Source organism: Perca flavescens, chromosome 5 (genome assembly GCF_004354835.1).
Source record: "Perca flavescens isolate YP-PL-M2 chromosome 5, PFLA_1.0, whole genome shotgun sequence".
In the NCBI taxonomy this organism is placed as follows: Eukaryota; Metazoa; Chordata; class Actinopteri; order Perciformes; family Percidae; genus Perca; species Perca flavescens.
The window spans coordinates 8,447,828-8,473,287 of record NC_041335.1 but is presented as its reverse complement, the minus strand read 5'-3'; the positions used below and the strand labels follow the sequence as shown (position 1 = coordinate 8,473,287).

Genomic DNA, 25,460 nt, shown 5'->3' with positions numbered 1-25,460 from the left:
GCACTAATTGAGACCAGTGTTACATCCAATGTAGCTACTGCCATCTATTGGCACCTGTACATTACTACAAACTAGGGATGCACCGATCCGACTTTTTCAGTCCCGATACCGATACCGATGCAGGGCTTTGTGTATCTGTCGATACCGGATACCAATCCGATACCATTGCTGAATTAATAATACACTGTATACCTTCCACCTTATACCTTCCTTCCACCATGTGGAAGAGACTAAAGGCACCAGACTTTCCTAACTAAACATTACTTTCCTAACTAAGACAAAATAACATAGATGTAATGTATTGAATTCTTGTTTATTTGTTATTTAAAAAACAATTGTGCATTCAAATCGAAAATATAATGTAATCAAACTTCTTAAAATAAATTTAAATAAATAAAAATAATGTGCCTTCAATAATGGGCCACCTTTATATAGGTTTATAATGGCTTATTCTACTGTCAGGAGTACATAAAATATCACAAAAACATGTTAATGTCATCATGTTTACTAAAAGCTTTGATTACTAAAGGGTTTGACTCCACGACATTATACAATAACTTTATATGAAGGAGAATCCATAAAACAGTTACAGAACCTAAACTATTTTTATTGTGCAAACTGCAAAGTAGTAAAATAAACTCAAATCGAATGACATACAAACAACATTGTTTCCCTTTCAAAACAAAATAGCTGTAAGATAGTTGTATAAACACTACCTTGGCCACAGGTAAGTTAGGTTATTGTAGTGTGGTTGTAGTGGGCGACTGAACGTAGCCTCCTTCGGTGTTTGAATAATGTTAGTAGGTTGGTGGACGTATTTCAGCGAGGCAAGACATCTTAAATCCAGTGTTAATCATTGCTCTGAACCAGTCTTTCTCAACGGTCTGTAGCGGGACCATAGGTGGATTGCGTTCATAATGTTGCTCCGCTGCATGCTTGAAGTGACATGTCTTTAACGTTAGCACAGTAACGTTAGCACGGTAACGTTAGCACGGCCGAGTAACGTTAGAGCGACGGGCAACAACAGTGGCTAAATTATGTCAGATTTTTTAGAAACAAAAAACTTCGTAACAACAGACGGCTCCTCTTGAGCACACGTTGTTCTAGTGTATCTCCGGTCTTTCTTCATCCTCTAGCTAACTTTCTTCTCGGTTCTTGAATGTGCAGTAGCGACCGGAGCCTCTCCCAACAGACTGTTATGCTACCTGGCTAGCTAGGCTAGCAGCTATAATGTTACCCAGCATGCCGTTGGGCGGTGTACATTTGTAAATGTAAAATTATTAGTGTTAGAAACTGTTTAAGTCACAAATTGTTATACACTATGGTGTTTTATCCTTTTAAAGAGAGTTAGTTGTGGATTATTAATTTTGTGTTATAAAGTTACTACCATGAGTGAGAAGGGTACGCAGTTAACAGCGGTCCCGGTGCTGCGACGGAGGAAAGATAAAAAATAAAACGTGGATGCCCGTGGATCTGTTCATTTTTCCAATCCCCGATCCAGCTATTTTGTCAATATCTGGGCCGATATCTGATGCTAATATCGGATCGGTGCACCCCTACTACAAACTACACTTGGCTGAGTAACACATACAGAAAATGAAAGCTCAGATGGGCCGATCTGGAATCTTGCTCCTTATGAGGTCATAAGGCGCAAGGTTACCTCCCCTTTCTCTGCTTTGCCCGCCCAGAGAATTTAGCCAACCCATGAGAGAAAGACATCATGGCTTTCAAACAAGCAAAGTGGCAGTTGGTCAAGGCCACACCCCCACCCTCCACCTTGCTTCAGAGCGAGAAAGAGACTTCAGATACAGTATTAGGGGATCACTAAGGTCTATATAAAAGCATCCGAAGAGCACCATGTCATGGGACCTTTAATTTTATTTTTACTTAATATTATATGAAAGGCATTTAGGAAATTATCCACACAAATGTTTCCCCGGCCTTAATTTGTCCATGTTGGCCACTGTCAGAGGCTTTAATTGACTACCGGTTATTTATTTTATTTCAATAAAGGTCTCGGATATTTGCGCCAGCTCATCTACAATGTTAGTGGAACAGTTTGAGATCCTTCAGGAGACACTGCTGAAGAGAGAGAAAGTGATTGGAGCAGAGGAGAGTTAACGTTTTATTTTTACTTAATATTATATGAAAGGCATTTAGGAGATTATCCACACAAATTTTTCCCCGACCTTAATTTGTTCGTGTTGACCACGCCCCCAGCCACTATCAGAGGCCCGGCTTTTAATTGACTACCGGTTTTTATTTGAGGAATTACGGTATTTATAATATATATATATATATATATATATATATATATATATATATATATATATATATATACTGACAGCTGTATTTAATATATATATATATATATATATATATTAAATACAATTGTCAGGATTTTCTAATGCGGAACCAAGAAGCAGACCAGGACAAGGTGAGTTGAATGAAGGTGAATATTTATTCAGTGATTTGCATGTGGAAGCAGGGGAATCCAGGTGTCAGAGCAGGCGGCAGAGGTGAGTAGGTGGGAGGGAATGAACAGATCAAACGTCGTTTCTGAAGCAACAGACAACCAGGCAGAGGTGGAGCGTACAGTCCAGGAAAGTAACTGCAGACAGTAGAAAAGTAGGTAAGTTCACAGCAATCAGGAATAACAGAGCAGCTAAACTAACTCTCAGAAAACAGAGGGTTAAACACAGGCACAACATACTGTTAGTGGCTAACGATCCGGCAGGGGAATGGATGTCAGGTCAGAGCTTATGAAGTGAGGAGGTGATGATCAGGACCAGGTGTGCTGATAACAACTCGAGTTGCAGGTGTGGGTGATAGAGTGATCTCCTGCCTGACGTCGTCGCCAGGCAACCAGACTGGGTGCATTCAGGAAACATAGGAAAACAGACTCCAGGACAGAATACAGGCAACAGACTCAGGAGGCGGGATTCGTGACAACAGCACAGTAAAGGCTGTTAAACACCGGGGGGCGTGCCGAATAAACAACAAGAAAATGCGCACCTACAAATATTTTGCATCAAAACTATTCATATTGGCTGCGATGCGACAGTTTTCAATAAAGGTCTCGGATATTTGCGCCAGCTCATCTACCATGTCAGTGGAACAGTTTGAGATCCTTCAGGAGACGCTGCTGAAGAGAGAGAAAGTGATTGGAGGAGAGTTAACGTTTAGCAGTGAAGATATCAAGTGAATGTACAGTCCCTAGAGTCTGCAGTTTGTGCACAAATAAGGTGTCCTGTCTTGTTTCCCCGGCTGCTGATTGGAGTGACAGGGGTTAGCTCCGGAGACACCAGCCTTGTCTTCCCCTGTGCTTTCTGACCACGGTCGGCTAGTCAAAGCATCCACAGCTAAAAGCTACTGTAAGCTATTTTATTTAGTTTCCTTTTAGCAATATTTTGAGTAAATCTACTTCCCTTTGGTAAACAGTACACAGTGTAGGTTATATGTCTAGGGCTTTTTATTGTGTAAAAGATAAGAATGGAAAGATTGTCTCTGATAAACGCTGTCTTTGTCAAGGTTGAAAGGAGTAATAAAGTTTGCCATCTATATAATGTATGGTTGCGAAAGCAGCCTCCGTGTTGTTGTATTATGATCATCATGAGTAAACAACACAACACGATTGGTTGATGTCTTAATTCGCGGTGCAAAAGCTCTGAAAAAATCGACCTTGTTTTGAAAAAATAATTACGCCACTTTATAGCCACGTAATATTCACATTCAGTGTGACAGTACTCATGAAAAAAACAACGGTTTGAAATTATATACTGATGTGTGAATTGATTGCACGAAAAAAAACGTCCCCGGTGTGTAAAGACCTTATGCAGTGTTTCTCCTAGGTTGACAGCTTTAGCCAGGGTGCTACAACCACAACAAATTAAATTTTCAATTTACACTTTAAAGTTTATTAAAATATTTATAAGTTACCTTTCAAAATCCATATGAACCACTCTTCAAATTGGCATCAGTTGGATCCACTGCACAGCACTTATTAAAAGTGATAATACGTCACTTTTAAAGTTGGTTTACCTGTTACTCCTGTTATTTCTTCACAAGCAATGTAGCATTTAAAAAGCACATTTTTAAACTGAGTCTGATGACACAGCACTTATTTAAATGATAATATGTCACTTTTAAAGCTACGTTGTGTAAGAATTTCTCCCATCTAGCGGTGAAATTGTATATGACAACCAACTGAATATTACTTTCTAGCCCCTCCCATTCTGAGCGTGTTTTAACTGCCAAGATGGCTTCCAGTAAAACTTCGTCCATGAGTGTTCCTTCCAGTGATGACGTTACTTTAGAAAACAATTACAAACTGCATTTATTTATTCAGTCAACATGTTGGTTATGACCTCTATGTAAAATGACTAATAGTTTTATGTTTTCGTTATTTTGGTACCCTTTCATTGCTAACATCTAATGTTATTAAAGTATCAGTGCTATCGTTAGTCTGTATAATGTACGAGATTAATAGTGTAAGGCCTTGTCTCTTTAAGCCCCCCTCCCGTAAAAACACAGTCTGCTCTGATTGGCCAGAATGTTTACTGGAATCTCCATTGTGCTCCAGTTTTTTTTCACTAGTAGCAGCTGGGACTACTGCAATGGATAAAGGCTTCTTAACCAAATACTACCCAATTGGATATGTTTCAGCAGTAATGCGACCCAAAATTGGGGAGAATTTAACAACATTGGCAGCCAAGATGACATCTTTTACTGCTGTTAGCATATAGCTACGTTAAGACTGGACAGCTATTTGGCATTAGAACGCAGCTACTTAATACTTAGCACTATGCTAACGTTAGATTGTAATGCAACGAAGCAGCACTTCCTACAGTCAAAAATCACAGATAAAGGGTGTGCTTACCTGGTAGAGCACATATCCATATATAGAAGTTTACTCCTCAATGCAGCGACTGCAGGATCAACCCAGACCTGCAGCCATTTTCTGCATGTCAAAGATCCTTTATACTAAAGATAGCGCATTTCAAGCATTGTTAATGGTATGAAACAGTACACATTTCCTGTCTCCTAAAGAGGTGTTACCTCGTTTGAACGTGTAGTGAACGTCATGTAGATGAATGAAAAGTCATATTTGAATAATTTATTATGTTCTTTTGCTAACGTTAGATATTTACACAGCTAAAAGACATATTTAGCATCATGGAGATTAGTTTTGTTAGGGCGTTCATGAACGTTAGCTGTCGTTAGCATCTCTGTATTGCCAGATCCCGCCAGAGTTTAGTCTTGAGACACGTCTCAAACAAAGTTAATTTTCTTGTGATGTGTCCATCTGATAAATGCCATTTTAATGTGGCTTGTGAGAAATGGGTCCAATATCTACTTTGGTGACTATGGGGCAAAAGGATCGCTCATAATCTGTGTTCACGTTCACTTCTCCCATTGGCAGTGTTGGGAAAGTTATTTCCAAAATGTAATACATTATAAATTACTAGTTACTGTCATTTGAGAGTAATTAGTTATATTACAATATCACTGTCTCTGAATTGTAATGCTTTACACTACTTTTGCATTACTTTTGAGTTACTTTCAATAAAATAACTGACTTGGCAGGTAGCTTGTGAATATCACCACTGGATCAATAAAGTTTCATCTTTATCCACTTTAAAACATCATAGATTATTCATAATGTTTTATATTATAGTAATATGAATATGCAAAGTAACTAAAGCTTTATAAAAATAGAGAAGTAAAACGTACAATATGCAAGTAGGAGAAAATGAAAAGTACCTTATAGTTGTATTAAAGTACGGCATAGTTACTTTCCACCATTGATAAAATGCAATGGTATTTATTTATCTGTGAAGAAATGTTTCCCGGTGTTGGTGAATTCTTAAAAAAACTAAACGTCACTAAATGTTGCATTAAAATGCGTTGTAACTCGCGTTACTAAGATTGTAACGGGTATAATATTACCGAAATGTAATTAGTAATGCACTATATTACTGCGTTACAGCAAAAAGGAATACATTACTGTAATTGCATTACTTTTGTAACGCGTTACTCTCAACACTGCCCATTGGAATCAATACACTCGGACCTGCCACTAGCCCATGTGACACAGATACAGGAAACTAGCTTGAGTTAGGGCTTCTCTGATGCCATTCCCCCTCTCTCTCCCCTTTCATGTTTTCAGCTGTCCTATAAAAATATAGGCCTAAACATGACCAAAGAATAATAAAAAAATAAATAAACCAAATACAACACTACATAACCGAAAATGTTTCAGGAGTAATGTGACCCGGAATTGGGGAGAATTTGAAAACATTGGCAGCAAAGATTATATCTTTTACTTCCGTTAGCATGTAGCTACATGCAACAATGTTAACACCGCTGTAACTTAAAAAAAGAAGAGCAGCAGCCTACGGGCCGTCACGTAGTGGGCCAGCACCTTGCGTGGCAGCTCCGCAACCATCGGTGTTTGTGAATGGGTGTATGAGAAGCAAATTGTAAACGAACGGGCACAGGCAGCGCTTCAAACGGGCACTGCACTAGTATAAGGGACACTCGTCAGAAGTAACAAGAGAGAAAGAGCTTGATTTGTTGCTAGGTGCTGTCCCCCGCCCCCTCTGCTGGACAGAGCATGGCCAGTTCTAGCCCTTTGGTTGCCCTACTCAAGATTGAGTTTTGTGCCTAAACCCCCCCCCACCCCCCACCCCGTTGCCATAGAATACAATACTTAACATCACTGAAGAGACATACTTGAAAACTTAACTGCTTTACTTTGTATAGCAGTTTTTTTCACCCAGTAAGAATTATACTATTTCTACATTGCAGTTAAACAATAACACCAGAATAGTTTCAGAACATTTTCTTTTTTATTATTTTAAATAATTTATTACACACTCAAAGTTTAGTTCAAACAGTGGCACAAAAAGTGTTTAGGATGGTCCACCTTTGTGTGGAGGCAGAGAATAGTGTAAAAATTCTCTGTAGGTAGCAATGAAATGTTCATTTACTGTAGGGGTGTCTGTCATCTGCTGCAACCATTCTAACTATAACAGATAACTGTTCTATGTGGCTGAGGTCTGGGGTGCAATCCAAAATAATTGAATAGTGTTTGGCTTACTTTATCTCCTTTAACATATAGTGTAAATTTTTTTCACCAATGCAATCAATTAGTTAATTTTGAGTATCCTTTGATAAGTATGCTGTATGAATGGCTCCTCTCTCCACATCAGCAACATGCTGTTTGAGGACAGGGGTCAAAATTGGCCATGAGCTCAACTTCCTTAAGGAAATTTCCATTATTTGGCTGGTATAGCATATCTGAGTTCCCCCGCAGGGGAATATTTCGCTCGGCCAAAGACTGTATTATGGCCACCAACCTGGTCAGGACTTCCCACCACCTGCGTGGTCTCCAATTCCTTCCATGCTGTCATGTGCCCCGAATGCTCTTCAGGATTTCACTACAAGTCTTCCAGTCATTTAGGCCACTACTAATGAGGTCATAATTTTTCTGTGAAAAGAGCTTGCAGCAGAAGCAATGCAGAGTATTTTCTTTCCTTGAATATACAAGCCAGCTTCTCTTGATATTCTCCCCATTTACTAATTTTCTGTAGAAGTGGTTGTGGTGGCTACTTTTTTTTTTGGAAATGTAAAGTCTGGACTGGTCTGGTATGGTCCTCTGCTAACTAACCGCATCACAGAGGGCTGGCTAGAGGGCGTCCCCAACACATTTGTTGCCCTAGGTAATCGCCTAGTTCACCTATAGCAATCGCCGGCCCTGGGACAGAGGCTCATAGGCTCTCCTTTGGTAGCAGAGCAGGTGAACCGCAATCAATGAGCCATCTAGGGATGTAGTAACTCCTCGCCCCCTCTGTTGTACAGAACCATAAACAGCGTGCTGCATGTGACGTTTGAAACACACAGAGTCCTTGATTTATCGTTAGATATTGAAAACTACTGAGGCTCAGCGACTACTAACTATAAAGATACAATTTGCCTGTTCCCAGCATTAGCACAAAACTTTGCGATGGTTAACTTGTTACCTGTGACGATATGCTAAATGTAACGTCCTATTTAGGTGCATTTTGAGATGCTTGATGAAGTTCAGCGTTGATCCGGCATCATTTATCTTGGTGCCACACACCTTGCATGTAGCTGTTGGCTTACTGCCACTGTTTACCAAGTTATTGAAAGCAAAACTAATGACAAAAGGCACAACTCTGGGAGGACTTGGTGTCGCCATTGTCAATGTATTTCTTTTATATGCAAGTGCGCGCACATAAGGCATAATGCATACGTTACATTGCACATTATGGCAAAGGGCAGGGGACATGCAGCTTGTCATACGTTTCCCCCACCATACGTTTCCCCCCCATACGTATATGCTGTAAATGTTTGTCTATATCCACGACATTCCACTTCCGGGTTAGTCCGTTGCTGCCGGAAATTCCGCCGGATGTCACTCTTTACAGTTGGACCGCTGTTACCTTCCGCTTTCTTTGTTTTATAATTTTAAACTCTGGTTGATTTATGAGGACTATGGTTAACTGCTCCTCAGATCTCTGCAAGGTAAATCCAGACAGCTACTTAGACTATCTGTCCATCTGAGTTTTCTGTTCCACGACTAAAACAACCTTTGAACATACACGTTCCACCAAGACAAGTTCCTTCCCAAGGCTATTTTGCAGCGGCACCGGGGCTTCGTTTGGCGCTTAGCGCTGCCCAACACGATTGTGATTGGTTTAAAGACATGCCAGTAAACCAGAGCATGTTTTTTTCCATCCCGGAATGCTGTGTGGACTAGCCAGACCCTCCACTGCAACGCTGTGAGAGCGGTATGAGGAAAGGAGAAGGGTTGGCCATGTTTGTTAATGATAGATGGTGTAATCCTGGTCACATCGCTTTCAAATAACAACTCTGCAGCAGGGACATTGAGCTATTATCCGTTAGCATGAGGCCATGTGCGGCGCTCATGGCGGAATGCTTTGTGGACTAGCCAGAACCTCCTCCGCAGCGCTGTGGAGGAAGGTCTGGCAAAGCGAGACTACTTGGCTAGCACCTGTGACGGAAACTGTGACTGCAAACGGTGCTGCAGCACATTGTATACCAGTGCATCACCGACAACGGGGGCGAAGAAAAGCATATAGAAGCTGCGTAATGTAAATATGAATCCATTACTGTGTAACACTGGCTCAGTTCAGGGCAGCCTACTATATTTTTGGGTCATTTAGGGTGCGGATATCATGTCTTTATATCTGAAATGGCTTTAAAGGGAGGGCTTTTATTGCAATGGATGAAAAGGAGATGTGTAAGCATGTGCATTGTCTTGGACGCACATTAACTTTAGGCTACAGCACCCCCTAGCAAAAGTACGTTCCTGCACGCATGGGTTTAAGTTAAGGCACTTCAGCATTGGCTTCACCGCAACCACTGTCCATTACTTTTTAGTCTATAAGTTACTCACAATGCAAGAGGAACACTTGACAAGTCAACAGCTTTCAGTACATTTTGGGGGTGATTTATAAGAAAATATATATGTTCTACTATAGGTAAATAGGTGTTAATGGCAATAATTATAATTTTTTTATAATTTATACTGTTTATATGTCATGTTAACACAGGGTCTAAAAGCACTAGTTGCCGCAACAAGAGTCATTATAAGAGATAAGAAAAGATAAAATGACAATAAGATTTAAGATAATATGGGATGATCCATCCATCTTTGTCCGCTTATCCGATGTTGGGTCGCGGGGGGAGCAGCTCCAGCAGGCGACCCCAAACTTCCCTTTCCCGAGTCACATTAACCAGCTCTGACTGGGGTATCCCAGGCCAGGTTGGAGATATAATCCCTCCACCTAGTCCTGGGTCTTCCCCAAGGCCTCCTCCCAGCTGGATGTGCCTGGAACACCTCCCAGGGGGCATCCTTACCAGATGCCCGAACCACCTCGACTGGCTCCTTTCAACGCGAAGGAGCAGTGCCTCTACTCCGAGCTCCTCACGGATTACTGAGCTTCTCACCCTATCTCTAAGGGAGACGCCAGCCACCTTCCTGAGGAAACCCATTTTGGCCGCTTGTACCCTGGATCTTGTTCTTTTGGTCATGACCCAGCCTTCATGACCATAGGTGAGGGTAGGAACAAAAACTGACCGGTAGATCGAGAGCTTTGCCTTCTGGCTCAGCTCTCTTTTCGTCACAACGGTGCGATAAATTGAATGTAATACCGCATCCGCTGCGCCGATTCTCCGACCAATCTCCCGCTCTATCTTTACCTCGTTGTGTCATAGGGTTTTTGAACCATTCTTTGTCTGGCCCCTCACCTGAGACCACTTTGCCTTGGGAGACCCTACCACGAGCACAAAGCTCCAGACAACACGGCCCTCAGGTTCATAGGGACACACAAACCTCTCCACCACGATAAGGTGATGGTTCCCGGAGAGGATGATAAATGTAATATAATATATAGCACTATATACATACTGTATATGAAAATTTGTTTTGTGTGTTAAAGTGATACGTTTATGCAACAGTATTGCACAAATGTAATGAGAAAATAAATAGGAGAGAATAGAGTGAGATAAATAAAAATATAGCACTATGTGCATTTATGGTAAATGGTGGTCTGCATTTATATAGCGCCTTTCTACCTTACAGGACAAAGCACTTTACAAATTGCCTCTAATGCACCTATTCACATAGACATTCATACACTGATGGTGGCAACTTGGGGTTCAGTGTCTTGTTCAAGGACACTTCGACATGCGGAGAGGAGGAGCCGGGGATCGAATGGTCAACCTTATGGTTAAAGGACAACCTGCTCTATCTTCTGCTCAAAGAGGATTGTGTGTGGCTCAATAGCAGCAGTCATGTTGATAGTGAATTTTTATGTAAATAGTTCAGGCAGCAGGTAAGCAAAAAAAAGGTAATGTGAAATATATAGGTTTATGAGTTAAGAAGCCTGATGGCCTTGTGGTAAAAATCGTCCTGTATCATCTGCCACATGGTAATGAGAACAGTCTGCGTGCTGGGTGGCCGTGGTCCTTGATGATGCTGTGTGCCTTCTGCAGGCACTGCTGGTGAAAGTTATCCCAAATTATATTCACCTTGAATGTTAATGAATGTATGTTTATGGCACACACAGATTAGCAGTAGATGCATTCAATACCCAACACTGAGTGAGCTACTGCTACAACACTAGACCAGTAACTTTGCATCATGACCATAAAATCTTTTTTGGGGTTTATTTAAAAGAAGGGGTTTATTTAAAAGTAAAACTGACTATATATATAAAACAGCTTTGAAAAGCTGTTTTGACGTGCATACTATGCTTGGTAAAGCCACTAAACAGCAATGCTTGTAAAATATTTGTCATGCAAGAGCACAACAGTAATAGTGACACCAAACTGCATTAATTTTTACTGGCACATCCTGCTGCATCTTTCCTCCTATTTGACTCAAGTCCACTCAGAGACACCAAAATATGGCCCCTGTAAGTGTCTGACAGCATGTTCCATGTTTTTACACACAATATTATCAACAACACTAAAGGGATCTGAATGTCATGTCTCCTTTATAGGTAATCCTGAATATGGACGATGGTCGCTCTCTAGGCCTAATGATCAGAGGTGGTGCTGAATATGGACTAGGAATCTACATCACTGGAGTAGACCCTGGATCTGCTGCAGATGCTGGTGCACTAAAGGTACCCCAACTCAATTGTATTTAGTGTCAAATCAAAGAGTAGGTCTAGACCACACTCTATAATTTACAAAGACCCAACCATTCCTCCCAAGAGCAAGCATTTGGTCCAACAGTGGCGAGGAAAAACTTCCTTTAAACTGGCAGAAACCTCAGACAGAATCAGGCTCTTGGTGGGCGGCCATCTGCCGCTGGTGGTTGGGACACAGAGACACCGATACAGATATAGAGATATACAGAAATATGATTCATAATAAGTATAGCAGTAGGTATGATAAACAATTATAGTAACAATAAGGATAATATCACTAGAAATAATAGTAGTGCAGGGCGTTGAGCAGGACTACAGCAGCAGCTGCAAACACCATTCAGATGCCACTACAATCCAAGGAAATCTGTGAGGCCAGAAAGCATTAGGACTCCGGGGAAGAAGCTCTAAGAACTAAGTTAGTAACAAGTATTAATGGGACATTAATGCACACAGATAGAAAGAGAGAGAGAGCTCAGTGTGTCAAACGAAGTCCCCCGGCAGTCTAAAACTATAGCAGCATAACTGATGGTGCGTTCTTTTTGTCTTGTAATCGCGACTAGTAGCTCGAGTGTGACGTCACATCCGTGTCGAAAAACGAATAACCGCGGGGTTGTTGCGTTCTTTTTGTCACAAAATACTACGAGTCGGAGAAAAGATGGATTTTTGTAACATTTTTAGTAACATTTAGGATTCTATTCACCCAGTTATTGACATATTACACACATATATTTTACAGTTTCATACATGAAAATTACGTTTTGATTAACATTAACGTTCGGCTACTGCTCTGCTTTCTGCTCAAGGCTCGGCTTTAGCCGTTGTTGTCATATAGCAACCGAGCGTCTCTAGCCAATTTCAGCTGCACAAGCTACAAAATAACTAATCAGGTGGTATTTAACTCCTAATAAGACTGTAGCAACATGCCTATAGGTAGCAGTATACAGTGCTATGTGTACCACTTCTTCATTTGGTTACAACAAAGACAAGTGCTTAAAATTGTAGAAAACCACAATGTTTACTACGTGTGATGCACGACGTAGCCATCTTTGAAAGTGAACTCGGGGTCCTCTGAGTTCAGACGACTTGACAACTTGTATATACGACCTCGGTGGCGTTCTTTTTGCAACTTCCGGTTCGTAACTCCGGAAAACAACTCGTAAATCGACTTCGGTGGACAAAAAGAACGCACCATAAGAGCTGGTCCAAGGCAAACCTGAGCCTACAAAGGGTTAGTAGATGAATCTGACAACAATGAAGATGAAGAGAAGTAGAGTTAAGGAGGGGTGCTGTGTCTGCAGAAATTTGACCTCTTTTCTTAGTTCTTGTCACTACATGCGCTGCAGCATTCTTAAGAGTCTTAAGGTACTTGTTTGAGCAACCTGATAATAAGGAATTACAATAGTCCAGCCTCGAAGTAACAAATGCATGGACTAGTTTTTCTGCATCGTTTTGAGACAGGTTGTGCCTTATTTTCGGCAATGTTACACAAGTGAAAAAAGGCGGTTCTTGAGATTTGTTTTATGTGGGCGTTATTATCTTTATGTAATGAGCCTTGGAGGTGTTTAGGGCCAAGTACAATAACTCAGTTTTGTCTGAGTTTTACATCAGAAAATTGTCGGTCATCCAGGATTTTATGTCCTTAATGCATGCTTGAAGTTAAACTAACTTGATTTTAACAAGTAAACCTTAATTTTCAAGTTGTCAAAACAAAACATTTTGTTTTACCTAATGTAACGTTAGAAGCCTTCCTCTGTTGTTAAGGTAAAGGTTTACCAACCACAATTTGATCCTTTAGGTCAGGGAGAGAAAATGCCTCCCTTAAAATCAAGCCGTATCACAAATTGTTGAGTTAAGAAGGACGCCCTATAAACTTTGCGAAACGCTATCTACGACAAATTCAACATTATCCTTGCCTTGTTGTAAATTCGGCAAACATAATACATTAAGGTATTTCTTTCTTTGTGTAAAAATCATTGTCAATTTGTCCTGGCCTGTACCGCTGCAGCCAGTCAGCTGCTGCACTTTTCTTTTTTTTCATGCATTCTGTTGAGTAACTCAACTTTCGGTATAGATCGGTATTATAAGCAACTACAGACATGTCTCCTTCAGCTGTCTCACTACTTCCATCTATATAAAAACTACAGTTTGTACCCTATCAGGGTTTTTCAAAAGGCTTTAGCATAATATCAGAGGTGTAGGTCTGGAATGGCTGAATTGCTACATGAAAAATAGGAGTCAGTATGCTAGCTAACATCACGTGCGGCATGCCACAGATAGTTGTACAAAAATTATTCATTATGTACATAAAAGATATTTGTAAAGTGTTCAATATATTGAAATATGTCATTTTTGCAGATGATACCAACATTTTTGGTTCAGACAACTGTTTACAAAGGCTAATGGAGAAGGTGACAACAGAACTAAGTAAATTGAAACTGTGGTTTGATGTAAACAAGTTATCTTTAAATTTGAAAAGAAAAAATCGCAAAACACATTTAACAGCTCAAGGATATAAACTGTTGAGTTAGAGAGTGTATATGAAAATACCTTTTTAGGGGTAATAATAGACCACAAATTCAGTTGGAAACCACAAGTAAAACATGTAAGATCCAAAATTTCCAGAAGCACAAGGGTGTGGAGTAAAGTCAGACGCTTTCTTAACCACAGATCTATGAACACTCTACAGCACGCTGATTCTACCTTATTTAACGTACTGTGTTGAGATCTGGGGTAATGCCTGCAAAACCACACTACAGACAGTATGCACAGTTCAGAAAAAAGCAATACGAATTGTGAATAAGGTATGCTTCAATGATCATACTAATTCATTATTTCTTAAAGGGATATTTCACCGTTGGAAAGAAGAATATATCTTTAAATTGGGTCACTTAGTTCGTAGAAATGTGAAGAAAAAAAAAATTGAAATTGGTGGCTAACTGGTTTCCACATATGGCACTTAGGGCCTTACAAGTCCGCCCCACATTCACTAGGTCATTCCAGGGGCCAGAGTAAGGTCCCAGTGGGTATCAGTCACCCAACTGTAACTTTTTTTAAACAATTGTTTTTTTCAGATGATATTAATTACATAACTGAAGTTATGAGTTTTGAGAAGAAATATGTTTACATCTTGCAATAATAGTTCTTTACAGTAGTTTATTCTTAGTTGGTAGTCCTTGTATGTTATGTTGGTAGGGTGAAGCGGGATATATGGTTCTGCGGGGACTCTACACAAAGCTTACGCCATAGCCTACTTTCTTTCTGACTGTTGAAAAGATGTAGCAGGAAAGATTAATGCTCTCCTTGATTTCATGTTGTTTATAGAGAAGGAGAAACCGGAAATTTGTAAGGGGAAATACAACGCTTACCAATCCACGGCCAAGCAGACCAATTACAGTTGTTGCGGTCTGGGGTACAGCGTAGGACGATAAATTGGGCTTGAGGGTTAAAGGTTATCAAGATTGACTATTAGGTAAATTAAATGCCAAAGCCCTTTAAATAGGAAAACATGATGATAATACATGTTCCAATCAGGAAATAAAAAAGAAAATTAGATACAGTACATAAATACAACAATGCAAATGTTCAAATGCGAGATATCTACTCCAGGTGCAGAGGAGATGGGCTGTGCCGGCCACTTTATGCCTGAACAAGCTGATTGAAGGCTGCAGTTTGTGCATTCTCATCCCTCTTCAAGGCCACTTCTAGTTCCCCTGCTCTTGCCACGTCGTCCAAGGCCATCTCAAAAATGCTGCTCATATTTTGTCCGGTTTAACCCCTGATGCAGCTCCTGCTGTGCCTGATTCAGCCCCTGCTGCTCTAAATCTGCCACTTGCATCTCCCTCAGGACAGTCAGATGCTAGTTCCCATTTCCTCTTGCCTGTCCAGGCAATAGAAAAAGAAAACAAAGATAGAAATGGGAGGTAGTAAACCAAAGTTTATCAATTCTTTTTGTAGTTTTAATAAATTTAACACATTTAGTATCTAAAAGGCCAGCAGCAATGTAAATTACATTTGATTGTGGCATAACACCCTGAAACATAACATAACACACTTTGGGATGGTCCTTTAAATCTTAGTCATGGATTAAATGAGTTGATGTAAAGATTTATGGCCCTGTGTCAACTGTCATTGATAACATCTGCTACCTGATTCTGATGAACCTGTTAGCATTCTTGCCACTTGCCTTCTATTAGACTGCTAAACCTGTCTGTCAGGCAGTTGAATTCACTGCCATGACAGGTCTACAAAAATGCTTTATTAGCCATGCTATATATCTGCTGTGTGCTTTCAGTTCAGCTTTCTGCCTCAACAAGCAGGCCACTCTAACTCTGTGCTATTTTTAAACCTGCCTGAGGCAAGAAGAACAGAAGCTAGTGTTTCCTACCTGTAAACAATATGGCTAAAACCTCAATATGGCTTTCATGATATCTGTGTCCTACTTGGGAGAAAAAATATTATTTGATTCCTTACTAGTCCAAACCAAATTGGGACACCTGGAAAAAATAGCATTGCACAGAAAGAAAGAAGATTAAAAAAAACATTCTACAAATTTCAAACTTGAAAGATGCAGTGTGACATTTCTCAGATTGTTTGACTATACTTTTTTACCATGGAGAATTGACTGGTAATGTTGCAGAATCTGAGCTTTTGACATCTTATGAAAGAAAATGTAAAAGCAGAAAAGAGCTAGCAGAGATGGTGAAAAAGAGGAGGTACATAGTATATAAAAATAAATATAGTGGGTGGTTTCTCTTCACCACTCCAGGTCTCAGATATGTGTCCATTCATTGGTAGTCTGCAGTTCATTCATTGTTTGTGGAAGGGAGTTGCTGTCCTATAATGTAAAAAATAATGTCCTATACTGTTCTCAATCGCTTCGGCACATTTACTGAAACAAACTTACAATTGTCAAAACTCTAAGTACAATCCTCACACCACGTGGTACATTCAGCACATCACTCTATATGACCTGCAATCAAAATAATTAACTCCTGGTTCAAATGTAAATAAATCCATCAATGAGTTAATCATTGCCATCAAAACAAAATGTTCCTTTGTCATTGCTTGGACCAAGACAGTCATAATGCAAAGACATCTTGTCAAATGGCAGTGTACCCTGAAAGGGTGATAGTGATATTGCCCAACATTGTGTATTTAGGCAGCTGAATAGTATTGATTTCAGCCATGGCACACACTATAATTTCTCATTGTATGTACACACCAGCCAACCACAAATACATTAAGAAAGCTTGTACAGAAAAAAAATAGCAAAATTATCAGGAACTGTTGTACAAGATGTGCAAGAAAAAAGAAAATATGCAGCAAATGTATCAACCTCAAGGCTCATCCAATCTCTCCTCTCTGTCTGGCCACAACATTTTATCGACATCACACCTGATATCCTCCCTTGCGGTGCAACAAGAGAAAAACTTTTGGCATGACGCAGCCATCCCCTACAACAATCTGCTGTGATATCCTTACCTGTCACCTGCTTGTGTTTGGTTGCTCTTAATTGTGAGGAAATTGTATTGTTCCCCATATAGCTTACGTCTATTCATCTGAAAACTATATAACTAAACAATACGGCATAACTATTATGTATCTAATATACAGTATATGTGACTGATTATTGTGAGTGTTGGTTGCTCAGTTTAGCATGTAGGGATTTACACAAAGAACATGTGTATAATTGCATTTGAGGATAATATGATTCAATAGCAAATTAATGCAAACTATTTTGATCTGCAAGGCTTACTCAATGCATTTTGTGCCAAAGCAACTCTAAATGACTTTAGTCATGTGAACAACTAACCTAATAGTTTAAATAGTGATATAGTTTGATGAAGTCATTCGACGATTGTGCCAAAGCGATTGAGAAAAACTGTAATATAAAGACTAGACCTAAAATGACGTAATGACGTAAAATGACCTGACGTATTCGGCGGCAAACGTTTCATCCCCGCCAGCGGGACGCACCTATAGCCGACAGCTTAGGGCCGGCGGCAAAAAGAAGCCCTGCGGATATTTTTTGCTATCTGGGAAAGTGGAAGGTGACGGACATCTGGCCGAAAAGAGGGACATCCGGCAGAATGTTTGGCGGCACCTGAACCATTCCGGAAATAAAAAGTTTTTGATATAGACTAGTGCCTTTGTAGCCCTTCCAGAAGCTTAGTAATCCGAGCCTGGAAGACAGTGACTTTTCGGAGACTTAGCACACTTTGCATGAGTAATTCCAGAGAGATAAATCCACGACTGAATGGCTATTTAGTCATCTTTCTGTATGAAAATAAAATAATTCTCCACTAGCAGTTACAATACAAGATGACCAATCACATGCAGTTTTATCAGCTGAAAGGAAGTTTAGTCAGCCAACAGAAAACAGTAGTAGATAACTTTATTATCCCCGTGGAGCAGTTGGGTTTGCGGCACAGTTGGGTTTGCAGCACAAGGCACTTCATGACCAGACATCAGACATATGACAGACATTAACATGAAGAACATACATCACACACTACAATACACTACACACCCTTGGGTATGACCAGGCCAGTTGGACATCTAGCTTATTTTGACTGATTTAAGGCTTTTATGGCTTGTGGTACAAAAGAGAATTTGGATCTGTTCTTGGTCAGAAGGGGTTGGCAGAAATGACGCCTAGATGGCAGTAGTTTAAAATGAGATGCCAGGGTGTGTGTGCAGTCACATACAATGTTTTTGGCCTTTCTCACCAGTCTGTCTTTGTAAATGTGTTCAATGCTCAGTAGTGTTATCCCAAGTAACTTACTGGCAGTTGTATTTTCTGATTGTCTTTTTCTGTGACTCAGTGGCATTTCCGAACCAGCAGATAATACAGCAAGTTAAAACACTTTCAATAAAAGCAGTATAAAACATTTGGAGCATTTTGTTATTGACATTAAAAACAAGCAGTTTCTTTAAAAAGTACATTCTTTGCAGTGTCTTAGTGTGCAAAAGATCAGTCCATGAGTCTCCGTTTGTAACATCCTGAATAGCCCCCTCATTGATAAATGTGTTGGTGGATTGCTGTGACTTTCTAAAATCTATGGACATTTCTTTGGTCTTATTGGTGGATATTTGCAGTCAGCTCACCGGTTTTCGCTTTTAGGGACTGGGCGTTGATGAGCAGCGTGACAGGCAGAGAAAGTTTGTTTTTCAGTCTCTTCAGTCTTCACCAAGTACCCCCTTTCTTTGGGTAGGTCCTTAGATAGTTTGGTATGGAGTTTACTACGGCTGCATGATCCGTAGATAAATGATTGTTTATCAGTAGGAGGAATTCTTTGCTATATTGGATTTCACCTGCCAACGCCAGTGACATGGTCATGATAGAGTCCATGGGCGAGACAGTGTTTTAAAATCACTATAAGCAGTCCAATCATACACCAATAAGCCAGGTCCATGGTTGCTTTTAGTGCAGTGCGGGATTAGGCGCATCCATACATACAAACAATATAACACTCATGGTAACAAACAAATAAACAAACAAGTACCAGACGCGAGAGGCAGCAGAGCAGCCACAGCACTGTGCCCCGGAAGTAATAGTCTCCCTAGTGGGGTGGGCCTTGTATTCAGTGTGTGTGTATTGGAAAATGAACACCGACAAGCCAGAATTAAGCCTGGAGGCTAAAATGAGTGTGATTCAAGACCCAAGACGAGTAAAACTCAAGACGATCAGTGCCTTATGAATTTACCTGTAAACGGGCATACCATCTTTTGGGTGTGATCCAGTCTTCTGGCGATTCTTTCATATAAGGTGTCTGATGTCTATGTCTGTCTACAGTTGGTTTACATAAGGACGATGAGCTTGTAGTGATTATTTTTAATTAAAATGGTCTGTTGCAGGTGGGTGACCAGATCCTGGAATTGAACGGTCAGAGTTTTGTTACCATCTCCCATGATGAGGCAGTTCACATCCTCAAAACAGGACGGCACCTGCGGATGAAGGTGAGGGATGTGGGTCGTCTGCCTCATGCACGCACGGTGATGGATGAAACCAAATGGATCTGCAGTCAGGCCATAGCTGAGACCAATGCTACAGCTAACACAAGTTCTTTCACCGACCCCACTGTCAATGCTGGCATCCATGTTAGTGCCAGTACCTGCAGTACAAGGTGAGTACATTATACTAAATTAAAATGAATATTTGCAATGAAAATCAGGAATACAATGAAGTTCTATTTGGGGGGAGTGGGGGGGTTCAGGGTCAGGTCAGGGCTTTTCCCCCATTCAGTCTTCTTCCAACCCTGCTGCAGAGGGTCTGGGTGGAGGATGTGAGATTGATCCTGGTAGCGCCGAATGTCGGGACCTTCTGAGTCAGGGTTCCTGTTCTATCCCTTTCCTTGGGGACTCAAGCTCTGGGCCTGGCCCCTGAGAGTGCCAGCCTGTTAGGTATGGGGTTCACGCAACCGTTGGTTGGACCATGCAGAGTGCTCGGGCACCATCGACTTGAGCGGCTCACACATTTCGCTGGGACCTCTTTATGGCATGGTGTAGGGCCAATCATGTTGATGCGCGGTCCTGCTTGGCCCCGGAGGTGTTCCGATATCTACAAGGCTTGTTTGACACAAGCAAGTCAACGTCGACCCTTAGATGCGTGGTGGCAGCAATCAAGACCACTCGCGTTGCTGGTAATAGGTTGGCTGCGGAGGACTGCAGTCTTGTTGCGCAGTTCCACAAGGGTGCACAGAGGGTTGCACCACATGGCAGGAGGTTGGCCCTCCCCACATGGGACCTGGTGCTGGCTGCTCTGCGGGAAGATCCCTTTGAGCCTATGGAGTCAGCGCACCTCAAGTGGTTGTCACTCAAGGTCGCTTTTCTGGTGGCAATAACATCGGCTTAAAGGTTGAAAGAGCTACAGACTCTCTCGGTACATGAGAGTTGCTGTCAATTTCTGCTGGAGGGTGCAGGAGTGATCTTGCGTTGTGATTTCGGATTTTCACCTGAACAAATCCGTGGCGTTGCAATCCTTCTGCCCTCCTCGAGAAGGCGGTGAGCTGGAGCTCGCCGATTCGGGGCTATGTCTGGTCAGAACTCTGAAAGTCTATACCCAGCGTACTCAGGCTTTCCGTCAACCAATTGTTTGTCTGTTTTAAGCCCCAATGCTTGGGTCGGCCAGTGTCCAAATACAGGTTGTCGCATTGGGTTGTGGAAACGATTCAGCAGGCGTACAAAGATAGTGGTGCTCCAATCCCAGTAGGGGTGAGGGCACACTTGTTAGGTTGTAAAAAGTTAAACCATTGGTGATGTTTAATAAAAAATATACTTTTAGTTAAATAAACACTATAGCTAGAAAAAAAACACTAAATCAATTCCGATTGCATCACACCACACCTAATCAGCATTTGACTGGCTCACCCCAAACCTAGTTTCTAAAGAATTAATTAAGTCATGTCTGTTATTTAGCATGAAGGAAGATGCTCTAAAAGACTTTGAGAGCCATCCCCTGTTGAGTCAGACTTGATTAAAACAAAGAATGAGTATTCCTGTAGTTTAGAAACAATTTACACCGACTTGGTAAGATCCTGTGACCGGGTGTGGCCTCAAGACATAGATTGGGAAGTTACACCTTTTCTTTTGAGAGACATCTGACCAATAGGGGAAGATTTCATTTGAGGAAACACCCAAGTGTAGGGAATAAATGTGTGATCCTGAGAATGATTCAGGGCTGTTTTTATGTGACTCCACAAGGAGAAGCATGAATTCAGTCCGCTGTCAGCTGCAGTGTAACATTTGTTTTTGTCATGTCATTTTCTTTGTGTTGTTCATTAAACCTTTTGCTTAATCTTTCAATTCGACCCAAGCCTCTCCTTCCTCCTCAGAAATCAAACAAACACGTCTTTTTAGAATTTCCTAATAAACTCTATACGGGGTATGGTGACCTCTTGGGCCTTACGGCAGGGTGCCGGCCTCTCAGAGGTTTGTGCAGCTGCTACGTGGTCATGGTCAGTTTTATTGCTTAAATGTGGCTGCTGGCCCCTCCTTTGGGGAAAGGGTGCTAAGTGCCGCTGCGCAGTAGCCGACATGTGCTAAGTGAGGCCATTGGCCCGGCAAGGGAGATGTTGGTATCCTTGTCAGTCGGCCCTGCAAAAGGCAGGCCTTCTGAGCGGCCTCCATCCTTTTACGCCTTACCTTTGCGTCTTGCAGAGTTTGCCATGCTGAGAGCTGCGTCTGGTGCCTAGGCATTGGGGTGTAATAGGATGGGTTTGTATATTTATATATAGCGTTAAAAAAAAAGTCACAGGGTTCTTCTTTTTGTTTTTATCACTCTGGTGGCCGGGGACGTCTCATTTGATTTCCAGGGTCTAGTATCCTGGGGAGTGTGGGGGAGCGTTGTGCTCCGTCTCCTTTGTCTTCTCACGGGGTGTCTTGCACTGTCACCCGTACATATGGAATATGTAACTCTGTGGAGAGATAGTCTTGATATGATAGAGAACTCGGTTACAAGGTAACCTTGGTTCTCTGAGGGAAGAGACTATCTCTCCAGGGCAAGGCCGCTTGGATACTGTTCCAGTCAATGCAAATCAGTGAACCCATGCACACCTGGGCCTTTTATGCCCATGCATGGGCCACGTAGTGGTGTGTTTTAAAGTGATATCCATGTCAACTGCCCCAGTGGGTCAGTCCCCCGTACATATGGAACATGTAACTCTGTGGATAGTCTCTTCACTCAGAGAACCAAGGTTACCTTGTAACCAAACGATGTGCTGAATGTACCATGTGACAAGCAACTGTTTTTATTTTAATCAGACGAGCCTGAAGGTCCATTGAAACATTTTAGAGCATGTATTTTAACTCCACAGTTATTCTGGTTCTTAAATGAATCAATCAATTTGGAATCTGTGGAGAAGAGAAAGAAAATCATTGGGGATTGATTCATTCATTCAGTTTGTTTAAAACCAAATCAGTAACAACAGAACCATTGCCATATGGTAGTCCTGTGAACAAAATCTCATCTATTGGTGCATCACTGGGGGGTCCATTAAAAACCTTTCGATGCTGTGGAGGATTGTATTTGACAGCAAAGCAATGTGTTGAGACCCCCCTCTCTCACTCTTACTCATCCATCTGTTTTCGAGCCCTAATGGAGATGGCCCTCATTTGACTCACGTTGCCTCGATCCCACCTCAGGCTGGGCTTGAACGTGATGTTGTTGTGTTTTAAAGGTATAATATGTAGTAGGTATCTGATGGTACGTGTCCATATAGGCGTTTTTTGACAGCAGGGATCACCCCGCTTTCCAGCATTGGACGATTGATGGGTGTGCCACTAGCAGCTATTAAAGTTACAGTGCATAGTTTTCCCCCATGAGTTCTAAGTAATGACAACAACAAATCTATCCACATGACACGAGCCTAGCGTAATCGCGCACCACAATCACACCCCTCCTCCACGCAGTTGCTTGAAACAAAAGCACGGTTCAGAAGAGGTAATTATCTTCACTTGAGTTTCTGCATGGGAAAGTCACTATTACTACACTATTTTCCAAACATAGCCATACTGAGAAATATAAATAGACTTTGTGGAGCTGATGGTCTTAATTAGCTTTGTATCAACTAATATGGCAATGGCTTTAACGGATATTCAAAAAAGTTACGCAGTTAATTTCTCTTCTGACATGAGATAATTTTTCTTCACTGACAAGCAAAGAAAACTACACCATCCTACAACCATGATGTCTGCAACTAATTAGATAGATTATTTTTAAATAGTTAACTAAAATGTGTTTTTGAAAGCATTTTATGCATTTGCTAAATCTGTCTAACTTTAAGATCGACAACTCTCAGTTTAAATGATTTCCAGGAGTTTTCGAGAGGTGGCAAGTTAAGCTGGAAGCCCCTGATTTGCATAAAGTCGCCTGGACCCCAACTTTATGCAAATGAGGAGCCAACAATTTAATGTCTCGCTTCTGTAAAATTACTGCTACCAGACGCAAACAGAATGCATTGCCTGGCTGCTCACATAGACAATGAATGGGAAGCGTGGAAATGACCATTGCCATTGGAGATGTCCCATTACAGTATGTGAGGTGTTTGGTGTTTTAAGCCCCCAATGTTGTCTTCCAGTCAGCGCTGCATGGAAGGCACTAGGGTTACGCAAGGTTAGGGTTAAGGTTAGGTGCCTTGAAATCGACGGTCGCAGCGCTGCATTGAAGTCGATGGTGGGGGCTTAAAACACCATTGAGCAATATGTGAACACACAGAGTTCAAAGTTGGCCCCTCATCCCGGCTTAACAAGCCAGAGAGAGAGAGAGCAGCAGTGGTCAAGCGGGCTAAGGAGTGAATGAAGAGAGGGAGCGCCAAACAACGCAGTAAATCAGGAGGAACAAAACATTACTTTCTGATTTTTTTCACGCTGGTTACGTTCTGAAGTACAAATAAACACACCCACACATCCATGGGAAGGTGCCACATTGTCGGATTTTGTGCGAATGCAGAGCTTCATCCACGCTGTGGACCTTGTGCAGCCCGTTGGCTGGGGGTTACACACCCACGTGGACCCCAAAGGCTCCATAAATGTCCCACACAGAAAAAGAAAAGACAAAATACAGGCAGAGAGCAGGGTCTCTGCAGCTAAAGAAACCGCTTCTAGTTGGTCATAATAAGTGCTGATTGAGATGGATTCATTTTATGTTATGATGATTTTACTTTTATGAGTTGCTCTCAATTCAACTTGTTTTGTAGGCTGAATATAATGTGTTTCTTAAGTATGCTAGACATTGTTTTCTTCTTTTTTGCAGACCATCTTCAGCCAAAGCTACACCTATATTAGGGAAGGTAAGACTGGCAGGCATGCATTACTGCCCTCTGAATACATATTACCTCTTTAAACTCTATGTATGGCATTGACATGACTGACAATGTCTGTGGAATTTTACCTGCTGTGACTGAGTGATGTAAAAGTTTAATTTTTTATTTAATTCACATACCATTAAAAAACACGTATTATTTGGCAGTGGACATGTTGGAAAGTGTAAATTAAAAGGTTTGTGTTAATATGTTTGCCTTGCCTGTATGATAAAAACTCATAAAGCCATTAAATGAAAAATACATGACACATTTATTATAATCCTGCTGAGCTCCACTGGCCGAGCTCTCAACCCCAGAGGGTTAATTGATCTCCGTTGATACTGTAAACAGCTGAGCTATATGCTAATATGTGCAGAAAGCCAACCATCAAAGGCTCTGCTATAATTAACCAGCGATTCTTAAGAGATAGGTCCGATTTTTGTGCCCCAGGTAGTTGAGGTCTAATGAGCTTTGTAGTTTGAGATCGGATAGGTGGCAATGATGATTTAATGCATGTCCAACAAGCATTTTAACAACCGCTGGGTAACCATTAATGAAGGACAGTGTATAAATGATGCTGCTCTGAAAGCTGAATGGGTTTGTGGGGACAAGACATTGTATTCAAGGCTTGTATTATTGTGACTCAAATGGGGATAGTTATCACAAAGCAGCTTGTTAGTGAGAGCAGTCTGCTGTATATTAATTAGGGCCCCTGCTCTGGGAACTGTTTGGTTAGACCATGACTGTTGACACGCCATAATTTAGAGGACATATGAGAGTTGCACAAATTTCTCTCTCTCTCTCTCTCTCTCTCTCTCTTTATTCTTTCCAATGAAACATTGATAATAAATGTATCTGTAAACTGAGATGTTGATGAAAACATCCTGAAAAATGTTCACTGTCAACCATGACCTTAAGTACAGGGAATAGCTTTTGGCCTTTTGCAGTCTGA

At 41.2% G+C, this 25,460-nt stretch overlaps 1 protein-coding gene across 1 annotated transcript in view; it reads left to right on the top strand.

Moving 5' to 3' along the window:
• Positions 1-25,460, top strand: part of whrnb (whirlin b) — a 139,634-nt gene that overhangs the window by 70,404 nt on the left and 43,770 nt on the right. Inside the window, exons 3-5 of the mRNA XM_028577761.1 lie at positions 11,556-11,681; positions 19,566-19,834; positions 24,460-24,496. Of these exons, the coding sequence (XP_028433562.1) occupies positions 11,556-11,681; positions 19,566-19,834; positions 24,460-24,496 (432 nt within the window). The remainder of the gene's footprint in view (positions 1-11,555; positions 11,682-19,565; positions 19,835-24,459; positions 24,497-25,460) is intronic.